The sequence below is a fragment of the Scophthalmus maximus genome, chromosome 3 (genome assembly GCF_022379125.1).
Source record: "Scophthalmus maximus strain ysfricsl-2021 chromosome 3, ASM2237912v1, whole genome shotgun sequence".
NCBI classification, from domain to species: Eukaryota; Metazoa; Chordata; class Actinopteri; order Pleuronectiformes; family Scophthalmidae; genus Scophthalmus; species Scophthalmus maximus.
This window is the reverse complement of record NC_061517.1, coordinates 25,871,164-25,889,355: the sequence shown is the minus strand read 5'-3', so window position 1 is coordinate 25,889,355 and position 18,192 is coordinate 25,871,164. Positions and strand designations below refer to the sequence as shown.

The following is an 18,192-nucleotide window of genomic DNA, read 5'->3' as shown; positions in this document are numbered from 1 at the left end:
TTTCCAAATATGCATAATCACAGCGTTGAAAAATAAAAAAGCCCTGCGTAAGCTGTTGCTCTGAATTTCAAGTTAACATTTTGGATGTGCAAGAATTTCATCTGACAGTCGAAATGAATGTTTAATGTTTCTCCCCCGGGCACAATATTACACTCAACCTCTATAAGCTAAAAAAAAGAACTCATCATTGCCGTTTTACTCAGGCGCAGTTGTGTTAATGTGATTATTTTCACTGACCCATGTAGCACATGCTCATCTCCATGAATATTTCGTCGAGTAGCCAATCGGCTGCTGCCGTTGGAGTGTGCTGCAGTTCCAATTCAGTTTCTATTTTTTAAAGCTCAGGCAGTCTTGTCTTAATGAACGTTCATTTGTTTTATTAGTGTTTTACATAATCACAGCCACATGTATCTTCACATTCCTCCGCATGCTTTCTCAAAGCACTATTTCCACATCCTGGCCTGTTTCCAATCGCCCGGCCCGCGAGCACAATAACTGCCATGAATGTCACTTCCCTTAACATCTGCTGATTACCACGGCGATATACAGTAAATTTCCCTGCACTGATTCACGGAGAAGTGATTTGAAGATATATGGAGATAAAATGCTCATGTGATAATATGGCCACTTCTTTTTGTTCCTTTACATCTAACTGGGACTATTGTCCGACTCTAAATGTCTCAACCTGTTAACTAAGAACCAACAGTTTAAATAGGGTGACCATACGTCCCGGTTTGACCGGCACTGGCCCGTTTTGAACCAGTGGAAATGCCAAAACAATGCTCCATGCTTGCAACACTGATTTGTCCGTACATCAATAATGCACGGGGAGTCTAAGTTCAATGCGGAACAGGCTGTTGCATAGCTCGCGCCCAGCCTGTCGGGACCTGCTGCGCAATGTCAGGTAGGCTAGTTGTCATGCGGAAAGGAAATCTTAGTATTTTCCAAAGAGCTCCAGGAGGTTAACAGCTTCCTTCGAAATGTACCGGACAATGAATAGGAGGCGTTTCGCACACACTGCAAGGGTCCATTTTCAGTCGCCCATGGTATCTGTCCCCCAGTGATGGAAGTGGCAGACGGTGGAACAGCAGAATTGACAAAAATGACTCAACCTCGCAAGAGAAGAATACCACTGTTGATGGAGGAACAAAAGCAGGTAAAGAAGGAGAGCGATAGAAAAAAAGATAAATCAACAGTGAGGAAGCTGCTGGGATTGAGTTAGTTTGCTTGCAGTTCCCAAAGTGTTTTCCCTTCAACCAGTAGGGCTGCAAAGTCAAAGTGTTTCCAGACATGCATAATACACTACATGCACTTGGCTTGGTAACATACTTCCGTTTCAAAATAATTGCTGCTCGTCTGTTCACCGTTACTGTTTACTCACTACATCATTCAGAGTTTTGTCAGGAGTGCACGTGACCGGAAACAGTTGAGCAGTACTAAGTAAAACCCGGAAAGGGTTGTGCAAGTAGCCCCCTGATGTCAAAGCAGCATTGTGCCGGTATCGCTTGGTTCCTTGTAAACGAGCAAAGACGGTATAACAATGGCTCTTTTCCAAATGGCAATATCGCAGGATCTCTGTTGAAGACGCGCCATACGACTAATTGGGTTTTATATGCAGGGGGTTTGGGTTGGGTGTGAACAAGGCCAAAAAGGGAGCGGCATTGTAGGAAGCGATAACTGCACAGATTCAGAACAGATCTCCTTTGCTCACAGACGCTGAATCTCTTAAGATTTATAACTATGTTCACACTAAAAAGGTCTACTTAGCAGTGCTCCTCTGTCTGCATACAAATGCCACACAAGGAGGGGGGTTTGGCCGTGAAACACAACTCTGTGCTGGAAAGTAGTGCAGACGAACATGGAGTACGCAAACAGTGTAATCCTGTTGGCCTCTGAGGAGATGAAAGGAAAGTTTTTTTGCCTCGCCAAACTGTAGATTTGATGTTTAATAGATTTTCAGCTTTCTGTTTATTAACTTGGCTGGCGAACGATGAGCAAAATCTCCAGTCAAACAACCTCCTGGAGCATAAAAAAGCGCGGAAAATAAAAGAGCTGAATAAATAAATTATAATGAGCTTTACACTGACAGCCGACAAACCCACACAGAACAACATCAAGTCCAAGCAATTTCAAAGTGTTTACTGCAGCGCTGCTGCATCGAGTCCTCACAACTCCTATTGGTCTTGAATCCACTGCAAAAACAAAACAAAAGCCAGAACAAATGCAATGTTCAATAGTTTATAACATTTACATTGCAAAGAAAATTAAAATTAGGGCTGTTTGTGTACAGCTGCATTTTCAAAATGTAAGCTTTTCTCCAAACAAAAGAACTGCGAATCTTACTCGAGAAAAAACACGTGATGTGTGAAGTGATGTGAATAAGACTAATTACTGCCAAGGAAAATGTCTACTGAAGAACCAGGAAAGCCAATAGCTCAGTCAGTTTTAATTCCAAGTTGGCCTGCTGAAGAGAAGTGAGACTTTCAGAGTGGAGACATACTGGCACATACTATACGTACAACACAACCATCAGATTTAAACAGCTAAGTCGCTACAGGGCTGCCAGTCCTCACTACCGCTAATGAATCCACCATCATTCTGTTCTGCAGCCGCAGATTCTGGTCGGAACCCGCAGACACGTTTTACCAGGATTTACAGCACCAGAACCCTGTCCGATTTATTCCTTTCAGCTGCTGTTTCACTTGTTCTCGTGGTGACCCAGTCTATAACTCTGGCCTCATGCTGCTTTTTCTACAAAGTTCATAGCCCCGTCAATGCATAATTAATCTCACGACTAACCAAAGCAAGGAGAAACTCTCTGACCACTGTGATATACCTGTGTGCAATGGGTGAAAGAGAGAAAAGACAATCAATAAACCAAGAAGGAAAAAAAAGCAGCTTAAATGAAAAAAAGGTTTAGTTATGTAACCATTTCAGCAGATTAAAACTCAAGTGGAAAAGGAGGGAGGGAGGCACGATGAGGTTGATATTCCTGGTTTTGAGTAAAATATCTCTGACTATGGAATTTAGAACAGAGATTCATGGTGCCCAAAAGATGAATCCAAATAACTTTAGTCACCCTTGTTTACTATCACAACCAGGTCAAATGTGGACGTATCCATTGAATTATCTCTAAATCTGCAAGACATATTTGCAACAGCCACATTTGTAACTATCTCTAACATTTGCCTGTTTGGTTTTCAGGTATGGGATATGTCAAGAGGTCTATATATTGTTACTATTCGGGGCCAGAGTGTTGTGGTTAGTGTAGAAAAAGAGGACCCAAGAGGAGACTCCAAAACTCGGACAGTTGCACAGGATTTATTTGGGTGAGTAGGTACAGGCAGGGGAAAACTTGGCGGACTTGAGGTAGGAGGCTGGCAGTCTTGGGAGTTGAAGCGACAGTGTCTTTGGGAAGGAGGGCACAAGTGACCGGCCAGAGCGGTAAAATCGCAACAACAACAATGAGAGAGATAAGTCCTCACCAAAATCATAATCCTTTTACTGAGGATCGCAGGGGCGAGTGGGGTCAATCCCAGCTCATCCCAGGTGTGTCCGTAAAATGTTTACGTTCAGAATCATCCAAGTTCGAGGACATTCCCATGAACACACAGACAAGAGAGCAATAAGCAACCTTCTTCTACCGGCTTCCATCCAAAAGCCCACATTGATCCAACCCTTTATATATAGATTCAACATTAAAGCCTCGATTGCATTATTGTGCTAACGCTCAACTGAAACTACCTCAGTGTAGAAACTGCTGCATCGTGAGCCTGTGTGCTTCTGTCCCTCTCCCTGTTCGCGACCAGACTCACTCGTCCTCACGGTGGGTGAGAACGCAGACCGATAAGCTGCCGTGGATGCATGCGTGTGCTATGACTAACCGGCTACAAGGCCGCCATCATGAAATGTGGCATGCGTACTGTCTTCTTGACTTGATGATAAATCCAGACCGTGAGGCTGGGATGATTCATGCCCTGGTGTGCTGATGATTCTCCGAAAAATCGTCCTCCCAGACATGAATGTCAAAAGAATTGTAAAGGCTTCGGGGGAAAGCTGCAATCCTCCCCGAACGTTTTTTTGGTGTGTCCAAAAGCTCACAAAGTCATCTCTGCGCAGCAAAACATGGCACATCGTCTTTATCTCGCTGATGCTCAAACTTATAATACAGAGAGAAGCGAGGGGTCTTTTCGCTAAGTTTACCGCGCCGCGCCGACGCCATCTGCCTCTCGGCAACGGCGATGAGCAGAACCCTCAATCAAAGCACAGAGGGGAATTAAACAGTATATGGCTCTAATGATCCACTAAATGGGAGGAAATGGTTTCATTCCTTCATTTGCCTGCTGGGTTGTCAATGAGACTGGAGAGCCATCATGTAATAACACAGGAGTCTGCTGCATTGTACTGAACATTGAGATTTTAGCAGTGGGCTGCGAAACAAACGGGCGAGACAAGGATCAGAGTGTGATTCCACCTCGCTGGAGCAGGATACTGAGCAGGGGACGCGCTGACGATGATAAATGATCTTTGCATAGGTCTTGTATTCACCCCTTTAATTCCAGAGTCTTTGCATAAAAGTATTTACCATTGTTTCTCATTTCCTCCTAACTTGTGTGCATCTTCCACACAAGAGATGCGTCTAATAAATCCTCCAAAAATCAATGTTTTATCCTCACCTCTATTCAATAGATGCTAATCTAAATGTCCTCTGGTTCATGTGGATGGAGGTTAAACAAAGAACTCTGCTTCGACTCTGGAGACTGAGGTCTGTGTGCTGCGATGCCCACTACATTAGTACGAAACAGCAGGTTATCAACGAGGTAAAGGTCGAGATGTTTCCCTTGGGAATGAGTGGAAACAAACAACAACAGAAAGAACGGGGAAAAAAGATCGTACACTTTGAACCAGATAAATGTGGAGTTACGACTGAAGTTGAAAAAATCTGGGGGTGTGAAGTTGGAAAGACAAGAGTCTACCAGACCTCTGTGACCTGCTCCTCTGCTCTGCTTGAGGATCGGAGAGCCAATACCGGCATACTCCTGTCCTAACTGTCTGTGGCCGAGCTGCATTGCAGGTAATGTGGGCAGCCAGGTTTTGAAAAGTAAGGAGAAAGTGAAGAAGAATAAAAAAGACAATATCTCTGGCTCAGTTGCAGCCATTTTCATGCTTTAAAAAAAGACTAAAAACTTTTGTGAGCCTCAGATGGCCCCTTGCTGGAGATGGGACCCCTGTGTATATGAAATGACAACTCTGCTTTGTGAGGGAACCTCTGGGCAAAGTTAAGTGAAGTCGTATCAAACAATCTCTGTCGATCCTTAAATTGAATTAACGTCACTGCAGGAGGCCAAGCTTTGGTCAAAGGTAACACATTTGGATTTATTGCAGGGAACGCTGTGAAGAACCCGCGACTGACTGAGGGGATTTAGTTGTTGGTCCAAGATTATCGCTGATTTCATCTTCTCATCTCAAACTGAAGAAGTCTGGCTTCAGTGACACTACAGCGCCATTAGCCCGATTCTTCCTGATAAATATAAACTATATCTTTATCTTAATGCTCCAAACACATCGAGTCCAAAGGAATAGTTCAACATTTTTGGAAATCGTGATTGCCTCGAGTTGGACAAGAACCAGGAGTCACTAAGCTCATTTTAGCATAAGATGTAAAAACACAAACAAATGTGTAAAAACAGTTGTAATTTTAACCGGGAATTTGGGTTCTAACTATTTCTTTGTTCTATTCCCATTGAAATCAATGATGGTGAGTCAGTAGCTTGATCCTTAAACTAACAAACAATAAATGTAGATATTTCAAAAAGAGCTCCTCCTCCTGGTTCACAAGCTATGTGTAGTAATAATAATGTCAAAAGGGTTCCATCACCTCTTAGAATAAAAACTGAAGTTCGGTGCAGAAAAGTTGTTAGAAGTTAAGAAATAAAAAAGTGTGGACTCATCTCATTGTCCTGGAATCAGTGTGTGCCTTCCTTTAATTCTGACTCTTTTTTCGCCTCCACAAACAGTAAATATTTCACCTCCTTCCAGTTTCCCACAACCTCTTAATTCTCCCTCTCGCGTCCTGTCATTCCTGTCTCCGCGCTCCGTGGTAATTGCCCCAATGTTATCGTCGAAGGCGAGAGCTTTGCTTTCAGGTTATGGTACGTCTCATATGCCAGCGGTGTCTAAACAGCTTTGATGCGGCATTACACGATTAGTTCTCCATTTATTTAAAGCTACTGTCGAGCAGCGAGCGAGGAGCTCTCCTCCTGTGTGTGGGGCTCCTTTTATCTGAAGCTCAGGGGGTTACGCTGGTCACACAGTGTCTTGTTTGAGTCCTCGGGTAAAGTTGGAGAATTGTATGCTGCGTGCACACCCCTCCCTCCAGCAGCTACTTTCCTTTGTGCAAGGCATTGAAGCCTTCTGAATTTGACCTCTCACCTCCTTGCAAAAGCGACTACAGGGATTTAATTAAGTCTGACAGTTAACATAGGCCTATTAGTTGGCGAGGTCATGCTGCAACCTCAAAGTCAAAGATGCGCATCCTCCATATGAGCCAGTTGCTGTGGATGGCAGCACCAGACAAGTGCTGAATGGAAATATGTCATAAAAAGGTAAACTGTGCCGTGCCATTCGGTTCGAGAAAAGAGAACTCTAACCTGAGAGCAAAATGCTGACACTTACGGTTGCGTACATTCTCGCTGGAGTTGCCATTTTGAAATGTTGACTGGGGTAATGGCACGTAATGGGACAACACTTGATGTTGACTTGGGGTGGGCCGAGCGCTGGAGTGTTTAAACTGATTAAGCTGATAGTGCCGTTTTGTGCCGGGGAGCGCCCAGTGCTACGCGGCGCTCGTTTGGGGTTAACGCCGTCATCCATGCGTGAAGACACACAAGTGGGCAGGGGCGAGATGGGCGGGCACTTTATTCCGTTTGCCAAGAAGAATTTGGGTTTTCCCCTTCAGACTTTTAATGGAGATAGCAGCTCGTTATGCAGAGGGCTGCACGATAGCGGGCGGCAGTCATTGTTACGTTTCTGCTGATCAGTGCTCATTAGAGCCCTCACATTGATATCTGTCCGCTGGCTGCCATTCTCCACCTTAAAAAGACAAGTTGTGTTTTTGGGCCATGGTGACAGCTAGCGCTACTGCATTCTTGTTGCATTTTTAGAAACGTTGCTCACTTTTGAATAAATTCATTTTAGAGCAGTGTGCTGCAAAGGTATTCTATTTTTTGGGGAATTTGGACGTGGCCCCTCTGCTCATGTTCCACATGCCTAAAGGACATTTTTGGCCAAAGTAAGTCCATTACCGACATTTCAAGGAGTCCCACATTGTGTTCAACCTGTGACAGCCAAATACAACTATGTGTGAAATAACAAGGTGAAAAGACAACACACATTAGCAGAATGATATGCTTTGAGCTTCTACTACAAAGACTACTGTTCGGAGCCACCAAAAACATGCAAGCCCTTTAAATCGAGGGGTGGATTGGGATTGTCCTTCCTAGCTTCTTGTCATATCTACTATTCCCAACTGAGGTCAAGGAATAGTAGATATCACAAGAAGCTAGGAAGGAAAGGAAAGGAAAGGCGTCAAGGAGGATTCATAGGACTTGGGAAAAGCCGGCTTTCACTTAACTACGTCATCATGCGACGGCGGATGTTATTGACGTGCGTCTGTCGTGGTGAAACCACAAATTTCCCAAGATGAACTACAAAAACCTCAGTGGCTCCATCAGCATGTTTCAGTCATATTCATTCTGTTCATCTTCTTCTACTTTGGATTTTGTTGTCTGTGTTCGTGAATGCCGCGTCTGGTTAAATATCGCTGCCGCAATGAATTGTGAGGCGTCTTTATCTCCTTTCCTTTCGCATAGGAAGGCCCAGTGTACCCTAAGCTAAAGGAGATGGGAAAGGAAGCATCGAATACCTTGCCTAAACATTTAGAGAATCCGAACAGATCTCATCATTTCAGCCGATGAAATATTTTCGGGTCACTTCAAGCTTTGGCAAACTTCCTCAGCAAATTTCACCCCAGCCCAGATACCGCCACCTCGTCTACATTAGCCTAATATTAAAAGAAGAGTGTTCATTCACGTTGTTACATAGGAGTATGTGTTTCCACTGTGTGTGTGTGTCTACTCCCTCCCCCTCATTTCTCCAGGCTGCTGCCCCTGTGGCTGATCGGGCACACCTCAGCTTAACAGCTCCAGGACGAAGGACCTGCAGGAAATCCCTGGTGCTGTCTCTCGTCTCGGTCTGCGTGGTGTGCAGCCACGCCACCGTCTGGTGTTGATTGTGACCCATGTGACCGGATCGGCCTCTGCCTTTGTGTGGCAAGCCTGTTGTACATATACTTTTGGCTAAACCGTGTCTCCCATCCCTCCTTCCGTCAACGTAACATCCACAGCTACTCCCTTTTTGAGATCGGGACGCAACACGTGTTTTACCAGAAGGTGGCGATTTTAATGAATTTATTCCAACTATCTCTGCTCTGCTTTTGGCAACGGTCCCGAAACCTCTCTCTTTCATCCAAAGCCGGATGCTTTTCAGCACAGTGTGCTTGCTCTGAAAAATGTTTAAACATTTTTCAAAGACTTTAATATTAATGTGACTCTGCTTTGGAACTTGCACATCTGCTCAGGACCTCTCTCATATTTATGTTTATTTGACCTTGAGGCACATGCGTCTCTTTTTGACGCGCTGAAAAACCCCACGTGTTGTTGTCTTTTTTCCTCAGAGGCGTCCCCCAGTCCCGTAAAGAGCTCCCCGGAAACGTCCCCCATGACCTCCCCGCGGCAGCGCCGCGACTCAGACCGCTACTGCCAGCTATGCAACGCCTGGTTCAACAACCCCGGCATGGCCCAGCAACATTACGACGGCAAAAAGCACAAGAAGAACGCCGCCAGAGCCGACCTGCTGGAGCAGCTGGGCAAGACCCTGGACATGGGCGAGATGAAAGGTACGGAGCAGCGCTGAGGTTGCGGATGACTTTATATATCATGTATTATTTTGGTCTCGGTATCTAGGACAGTTGTCTCTGTATCAAACTTAAACTTTAGTGGACTGAGTTGGGGATCAGCTGTAGCACAGTGTTCTGTGATGATGCAGAGTCCTGTTGGCCCCAGGGCGTTCACAGTATAATGTCCTTAAAGAGGACATGGAGGTGACCTATTGGAAACCAACAGGATGAGTTTCAGAGTCCATGAAGCTCAGGACATCCTATAGGCCTCAGAGGAACTGTTCAGTGACTTCCTGACCTGCCCGATCCCTCCAGAGATCAACGATGCTCGTTGTAATTTGTAAGAAAACGCTGTAAAGGTTTGGTTTTCAGACAGTTTCTTTATTAATTGTGTGGAAATAAGAAAAATATTGAATTAAGAAATGAAAAGCATTTGATTTAATGGCACATGCACACACAACGTGGCTTAGTTTTTAATTCAACAAAAACATTTAACTCAAATGTCTAATGTTGTTTCTTGTCCAAACCTGGCAAAACTGTAATTCTAACCCAGCCACTGTGCAATTGAAAATGAGGAGAGTTCTTTCTGAGAGCTTTCTGTGTTTGGCAGTCGTCAGTAACTGATGTGACACATTAAAGACCAAAAGATAAATCTCTTGGTGGAAAAAATTGTTACGTTTTGGTCACTAAGGGCGTGAACTGACATATTATCGTCCCATAAAGTTTGTGCTAGCAAAGAATGAGCAGTGGAACACAAGCATTCAGTTTGAGTTGTTTCTGCCCTTTATGAAATATTAATATCCACTGTCCTCATAGCTCTATTTTTACAAGAGGTGGTAGCAAATTATTTGATCAAAACGGATGATACATTATCAAGGGATTTGATTGATTTAAAGGTGAGGGTTTTTTTCTTTATCATGCATACTGTATGTTTTGGTCCCTTGTGTGCCGATGCTGTTAATGTGTTAAAAAAACAGCTGGCGGTTTAGACAGCTTAAGGACATTGGCGTTCAGTCGGCGTAATGTTTCTGGCTAGCTGATGGATCTATTTTTCTCCGTCCTCAAAGTCCTGAGGAAAGCATTCCACTATTTAGCCTCTAAATGCTCCAGTATGGTACAGCGGGTTTGTCACAGAAAGAGTCAGGGTTGAAAACAGTTGCCCGCTGTCGCTGTGTAATGCAGGTGATGAGAGCCTAAACCGAAACAATGAACGGAAAGGTGCGAAAAGTCTTGGTGGAGTTTGCCCGAGTGAACAGAATCAGAGAATCCCGTTTTCCACGCTTGCATTTGCTTCTTGTATGAGGACAAAGGAGGCTTAAGAGGTAATTCTTGCATCCTCCTATAGTTTTGACAACGTCTTTAGTGCCGAGTGATCCCCGGGCCGCATCCTGCAGGCCAATCAAGGTCGGGCGCATTATCGACCACAGTGACGGGGAGCAGTCGCATCCGGAAGGACGGTTCCCCTCCGCTACTGAAGTGACAGGCAGCCCTTTTGACTGGCGCCGTCAGCCATGTCACAAGCTGTTAATTTTACAGAACGGGAGGGGGGTGTTCCTGCTTATCCTCTCCGAGTCACAATATGTCAATAACAATTACACAACATCATCCCGGCCATGTGGAGGGGCCGGCTGCCAGAAGAGCAGAAGGAGCCCAAAGGTGTTGTAAAGGGCAGCGGCGTGTGACCACATCGAATGGGAGGAAAGACAAGTCCTCGCAGCTGATTGGACACACGCACTCCTGACTCCAAGCTGGATTTGATCTTCATGCTTTGTGCTGTACAGATGTGCCGCGAAGAGTCGAGGGCAGATTGAGCGGCTGCAGTCGGTTGACTATTGAGTCTATTTCTGGTGCAGGGCATTTTGTCCAAACATTGAATTTCCAACAATTCATGATTAAGTTTTTGTACGCAGCTTAATGTGTTTGAGTCTTTTCAACCCCATCCCAGTGGAGTTCTTCTCAGTAACATGTAAGATTGATTTGTACACAGATATGCAGATCATACAAAATTCTAGTATGTTTACTGTATATTCATACATATCATTTCACGCAAGCATTCATCATATTTTAAAAAATAAATAAATAAATACTGCCATGATGCATTTTCCCCTTATGGCGTATCTGAATTTAAAGAGGTCATATAATGAGTTCATTAACTCTGTACACTAAACGTCAGAGAGTTGATCTGCAGAAGGCTTAAGGCTTTAAGCAGAAGGCTTCTAGCTCTTAAAAGGTGGTAAAACTCTTTATTTTTGATTGAGGCAAAGATCCTGCGGCGGTCTTTCCCCTAAGCACCGCTCTTAGTGCGCAACATTCAATCGATAGAAAACCTCGAAAACTTCTTTTTTTTCCCCCACAGCAGCCATTTTGGACACAGCTGTTTCACATTAACCAAACCTCCGCTCCTCGCAGGTGCGGGGCCTTGATTAAGGTGATTAGTAACACCTGTGTTTACCTGGTGACAAAATGGCTGCTGTGACACAGGTCTATACCGTTAATCCTCTGTTGCTCATCCGTCACATTTAGACTCAATATCCGTGACAAACGTGGCTACTTTGGATTCGAGCTACAGTTTTTGAAAAACCTGGTTTTGAATTTCAAATAGCTCTAATGTACTTTAAATGAAAAACTTTAAATGATGACGCCCCACAAAGTTGTGAGAAGAGCACAAAGAGAATCAGAAAGAATACGAGAATAAGAAACATGGTGAAATTCAAGTTTGCCAACATTAATGAGGACCTTCAGTTCTCTTCCCATTGTTTTTATGTTTCATGGGTTCAACACCATGTGAATACATGTATTTCTCTCATCTTAAGCATCGATCTCAACAATAGAATCCCCAGAGATGCTCAATCCGCCTCTTCGCTCTGACTCCAAGCCGTCCTTGTCTTCAGCCTCGTCTCTTTGCCGCGATGAACGTTTCTTCTTTTTTTTTTTGCACCGCGTTCGGAAGAGACGCGCCGGCCAACATCAACACAGTCATTACGGAGAGGCTGAAAATGTCAGCGCGCCACGGCTGCACTATTCAGCACTTGGGCTAATGAGCCTTTCTCTCCGGAGAATATCAATTAGTAATGAAGTGGCAAATCATCCTATCAGGCAGTACCAGCACTGCGAGCCCGTGGAGAGGGGGGAATGGGACCGCAGCGGGCGTATAGCATGCGGCCCAGGCAGGGGGAGGCTGCTGCCTTCACCGCTTCCCCTCAGATCACGTCTCTACATTTCCTCCTTTCATCTTTTCTTTTTTTTCACCGCATCTGCTGGTTTTTCGCAATTTCTTCTCTCCTTCGTCTCGCTGACCTCCCGCGCCATCCTCACACTCGTCTCAACTTGCTGAGATTGTGTGTGTGTGCGCAGTCTGACTCTAAAGATCGCCATACGCGATGGTGATGATGGTGTGAGAGGCCACTAGCTCTCCACCGTTCCTGGGTTTGAATTGTGGCGACCCGCCCACTTCTTAGCTCCCAACATCACACAATGAATTTAAAAAAATATATATAAAACCTTTGTAAATGTCTGTATTGAGTGCAGAGTATATGTGCATCCACCGAACGGTGGGAGAAGAAAATAGCCTTACTTTAGAGCACACCGTAAAAATTGATGTAATGTCTGACCCGCAAGTCATTTTGTTGTAAATTCAACATATTGCAGCGAATAACTGCAGAGTTTGCAAACAGGCTCCGGCAGACGGTTTGAGCCGTGCGACGCAGCTTCTCTTGGAAATCTACTGTCGACGATGTGGACATGAGGAGTTTCCTTTGCGGTAACGGTGAGGATTGGGATGTTTGCAGGATGGCAAACGGGATGAAGACACGCATGTGGACAGATTGTGTAAGCACTTTTTCCCCCCTTCTTATCACTGCAGTGGGTTAACAGGGATGATGGTGTCTTTATTTTCAGAGTTACAATGATCACTATTCTTTCAATTTCTACGAATTGTGCAATAGTGCAATTTAAAGTAGTAATTTAATAAAAAGAAAACAAACGTAAAGATTTCCAAAGTAAAGCAAAAAACTAAATTCAGCATGGATGTCGGAACACAAACAGGTAATGTCAGACAAAGCAGGTAGCAAACACAGGAGCCAAAAACCCAGGAACAGACTGGGGGGGAAATCACAGAGGAGCGGGAGGACGAAGACTAAATACACCAGGGGAGATTGAACACAGGTGAGACACATCAGGAACAGGAAGTGCACAGACACAAGGGAAATGGGCTACAAAGTAAAACAGGAAATAGAAATGTAAATATGAAACAAACACAGGGTTCCCCACAAAGGGAACTTGACAAACCAAGACACAAGGAAGGAAAATCAAAGCATAAATAAATAGGTCAAACAACAACCACACAGTTTTTTTAAAGATCACGATACTGGCGGATCATAACAGGTAATGTGGTTGACGGAATAATAGAAACTTTTGACTACTATTCTTGAGTGTATTGGTTGACAAGTTTAGACAATAGTTCTGCCAACTTGGGTCTATTTACATTCAATATTATTATTATTATTATTCAATAATTGCTACCTTCAATAAAACATTTGTTCTCGTTGAATGATCACAAAAGTCTTGCATCAGTAAGAAAAAAACTTTGCCTTAATAAAATAAGGGGAATCTAGGTTGCCGTAACTGTAAATAAGAGATCCTAGAAGATAACCCTAACCCCTTTACTACTGTATGAGACTGACACAGAAATGAGTGCTTCAAATTACCTATTTCTACCTTCAAAAACACATTTGTTCCTGTTGAATAGGCATAAAAATCCACTGGGACTGGCAGTACAAAGACTAAATACACAAGGGAAGATTGAACACACGACCAGTCGAGGGTGAACCCCGCCTCTCGCCCAATGTTAGCTGGGATTGGCTCCAGCGCCGCGCGACCCCTTAAATGGATAAAGAGGTAGACGATGGATGGATGGATGGATGGATGGAAGATTGAACACAGGTGAGACATATTAGGAACAGGTGACAATCACAGGCAAAGTAAAGACACCAACTACAAGAGGAGAACAGGAAGTGCAGAGACACGAGGAAATGGGCCACAAAGTAAAACAGGAAATAGAAATTCAATGGGAAAAAACAACAGGGAATAGCAAAGGAAACTTGAGAAACGCAGATACGAGGAAGGAACATCATGGTATAAATAAAAATTATGTCAAACAACAACCCAACAGTGTTTCTTAGAGTTTTTAAACAAGTGTGTAAATGGGGTGATGAAATAATAGAGGTAAACTATTTGAATTATTTGTGAAGGGAGCAGTTATTGTTTTTTTCTCTCGACTTAGTTAGTTTTTACTAGGTGTACCTAATAAACTGCGAACTGAATTTATTATGTGGTCAGATGACTTACAGATTGGGTCCGAGCTGCCAGAGCTGTCTGTGGAATACCAACACACTCGTCCCCCTGTATAGTTAGAAGGGAGATTTGGAAATAATAACGAGTCATATTCTGGCAAAGGCCCCGGGTAACAAGGGCCCACATGGGTGCTATAGATCACCGTAACATAGAGACGTGATTGCTGTTTAATTATTTTTATTGCGCGGCAATATAATGGGACTTCCTATAAGAGGCTGCGACATCAGCCTCTTTTATCTTCCTACATCCCCGTCCCCGAGCAGCTAAATGAAACGGGGACTGCAGCCTGAGCGTCTGCTCTGCCTCAGCGGTGGGAGGATGTCTCGAGGGAAAAGGCAGCGACGGACGAGCAGGCCACAGGCAGCTCCTTTCACCTGATAGCCAGGTGTTCCTCATGTCCGTAACATCTTTGCCTAAGTGTGACATGATACAGAGTAAAAATTTGTATCTCTTTTAGGGCAAGTTCAGCCCTGCCATTTGCCGTTCAGCATCCATCATCTACCGCTTTGTCCATTTAAGGGACGCGGGGCAGCCAATCCCAGCTGACATAGGGCGAGAGGCCAAAGGTCGCCAGCCTATCGCAGGGCAACATACAGAGAAGGATAACCATTCACATCTACGGTCAACTTAGAGTCTCCAATTGACCTAACGTCAATGTCTTTGGACTGTGGGAGGAAGCCGGAGAACCCGGAGACAACCCACGCATACACGGGGAGAACATGCAAACTCCACACAGAAAGGCCCCGGTTGGTCTGGATTCGAACCCAGAACCTTCTTGCTGTGAGGCGACAGCGCTAACCACTACACCACCGTAGCATTACACATTAAATGTGTCCACGGGCTGTCATATTTTCCTTGTTCCATTAATCCCTCTGACTCCGGCTATGTACTCTACCCGCGGTGGTTTCCAACACCCGCAGACGTCAGATACATCCACTCATCATTTTAATCCCTTGCCATAGAGGATAATGTGACATCAAATTTATAATACAACAAGGAGACAAGAGCGTAGGAAAAACAAATTGAAACGGTTCCTGTATATTCCCGTCGGGACCAGCCGCTCCGAGTACGACTCCTTTGTGAGATGTGTTGTTGTTGAAGCATACGTTCACTTTAATCTTTAAAATGTTCAGTGTGACGTTTTCCCTACCGTCTTGACAAGTGCAGGAAAGGGAGGTTGAAACAGACGTCAGGGAAGGCGGCTGATTGGTGGAGAGTGCAATGGAAAGGATTTGACAGAACTCGTCAGCCCCCCCCCCCCCCCCCCCCCCCCCCCCCCCCCCGACGAACCGGTGTCTGCTGCGGTTTGTGTCGCGGCTACATGTCACTTGATTTGACAGAGCTGGAGCGTGTGCTGTATAGATTCTATGCGGCTCAACGAGACGGCACCAACAGATGCCGCGTGTTTTGTTTTGATGTGAGCGAATGTTCCGCATTCGTCTGTGACTTCCTGTTCTATGTATAATGACAACTGACCTGAGCAACCATCCAGCGCACGTGGTACTCCGAAGGAAATGGTGATGGGTATTGATGGATTTCCACACTCTGCTGCCCGCGCACACTGTAAAATGGGATCTGGCCTGTTTGTTCGTTTTGTAAATTGAAATTCAAAATACACGCTGTCCGAGGACGAAAGCGACATTGTATCATTGTTTCATTTAATCGAAATATCACGAGGCAATGTCAGAAGAACAAATTATATTTTTTCACTCTACATGAAATTTGAAGGCAGCCCTTTTACAGTGCAGTCCTTTTCAACATTTAATACTTCACACATTCAAAATATCTAATCAGCATCCATGTGCACTCGCTGTGAAAAACAAGGACATTTCAGAGCTTTTTGGAGAAACATTGTCAGAAAATGCTCAATCAATTTTGGGTTAATGGGATTCTGGTCTGTAATGGGACTTTCCCTTTCAGACGTCCAACACTGTCATTGCGGTAATGTCAGACAGACCTGGGGAATGAGCAGTTTTAATCACACTGCCTGCTGGTATGACAACATGTGAAAAGGAATCAGAATACAGGGAAACAATACAGTCACTTTAAGTTCATGCTGTGCTATGGCCAGTTTTCTCTCCCGTCCATCACCGTTGGCTTTCCGAAGGAACAGTCCATTATACTTCACGTATGCTCTTCACCCGCTGCGTCTCTTGTTTTAAAAAACGGCCCCTGACGAGGATTTCAGACGGAGCAACACGTGCTCACAAAGTGCCTTTTTCTGGTGCTGCGGCTCCTTCCGAGTGCAGGGGGGAAGCTCTTCAGTGGAGAGACACGGGCTATAGTCATGTTGAAAGCCTTTGGAGAGATTTTTCTTTTCCTTTTTTTTTTTTTTAAATGTGCAAAAGTGCTAAATCTCCATCTCTCCCCAGCAGAGGCACCACCTATTGCTTCGCCGCCACCTGCATTGGTTTTGACGAGTGAAATGAATCGAGGCACCTGAACTCTGAAAAGCTCAGAGGCCGAATTCCATCAAAAACTGGAGCACACTTTCAACGTACAGTGATTTAAGCCGCAGATTGTCTTTTACAGTTTTTGCGACGGAACTTTAAGCTCGATGATTGGATCCGTCTCATCCAAGGAAGTTGCGGTTCATTTCTCCTGAGAGAAAAGAAAGTACATACAAAAGCTTGTCTCATCTTTTACTATAGGGGCCAGGGAGCCTGGAGCACCCCCTCCCACATCTAAACCCTCATCAATATGGAAACCATTCTGATAGCACAGTAGCTGCATTTTGTAACACAAAACACAACAGTTTCCAGCTCCTTACCTTTTTGTCATCTGTAATAACAGATGAAAGTTGAAATTTATTTGCAGGCAACTGACAAGCGAAGTGTTCCTCAGCTTTTAGTGCGTAACCACACACGTCATCCATTCATAAAACCTCCACTGTTTAACATTTACTCATTTTTATAGCAACACCAGATGTTGTAACGTACCCACAGACTGTATAAAGACGGACGACATTACCCCTCCTCAAAACCGGAGCCAAATCATCTTAATCGCCCCCTGGTGGCTGGCTGCAGTATAGGTCAAACACTGCCCCCTCCAGCTTAGTGAGTAGGACATAATAACTAAAATAAGAACATAAGAACTAAAAGAAATCACCCTAAACTACACTTTTTCCCAAAGATGGTCTCTGACATTTTGGTCATCACTCGTTTTTTTTCTGATCAGTTTGTTTTTAATTTGTTATTTGATGCTATAAAAACAGGGCGAAACATCATGACTCACCGACTCATGATGGTGCTGGGGATGTCCAAATGACATCCCCAGCACTTCTGGGATATTTTGGAGTGATTATTGTTCATCAGGAGGAAGTGGCGATACATCATCCATCTTTACAGTCTATGATTATTACTACATTTATAGTTAGTCATTTCATCTATTTTGAATCAGGCAGCCACCAGATATCCTGAGGCTCAGCCAAGTATACATGCTACAATGAAGGTTTAAAGACAAATTGAAAATTGCTTGCTCAAATCACGTACCAAGAAACATTTAGTGTCCAGCCCAGTGGCACCGGCTCTGTTGCCTCTGGAAGCTCACAAGGGAAAGTTGTTTTCTTTTTAACTGTGGCAGACAAATGGAACGTGATGTGATTCAGCAGCTGCCTGGTACAGAGGAGAAATGTCGCAACGTGGTCGACTGACCTGCACTGATCTCCTGAAGTCCAGGAGGAAGAGAAGAATCACAGCGTGATGGGTGAACCCCACTGTCAGTCGTGTTCTCTGAGATCAAGCGCACCGGTCACCATCCTCGCGTCAGCGCCAAGCGAGGGCACGGAGCTTTTGGATTTTGTCAGTGCTCTCGCCCAAACACTAAATTCAGACCCTGGTCAGGCCCGTCAAACACCCCGACAGACAAATTGTGTTTTTCCAGAC

The 18,192-nt window shown here is 44.5% G+C and overlaps 1 protein-coding gene across 2 annotated transcripts in view; it reads left to right on the top strand.

The window, feature by feature from the left end:
* The window catches only part of zmat4a (zinc finger, matrin-type 4a), a 109,193-nt gene that overhangs the window by 65,463 nt on the left and 25,538 nt on the right, over positions 1–18,192 (top strand). For both annotated transcript variants that reach the window (XM_035640976.2, XM_047331340.1), the window contains exon 5: positions 8,735–8,956. In XM_035640976.2, coding sequence (XP_035496869.2) covers positions 8,735–8,956 — 222 coding nt within the window. The remainder of the gene's footprint in view (positions 1–8,734; positions 8,957–18,192) is intronic.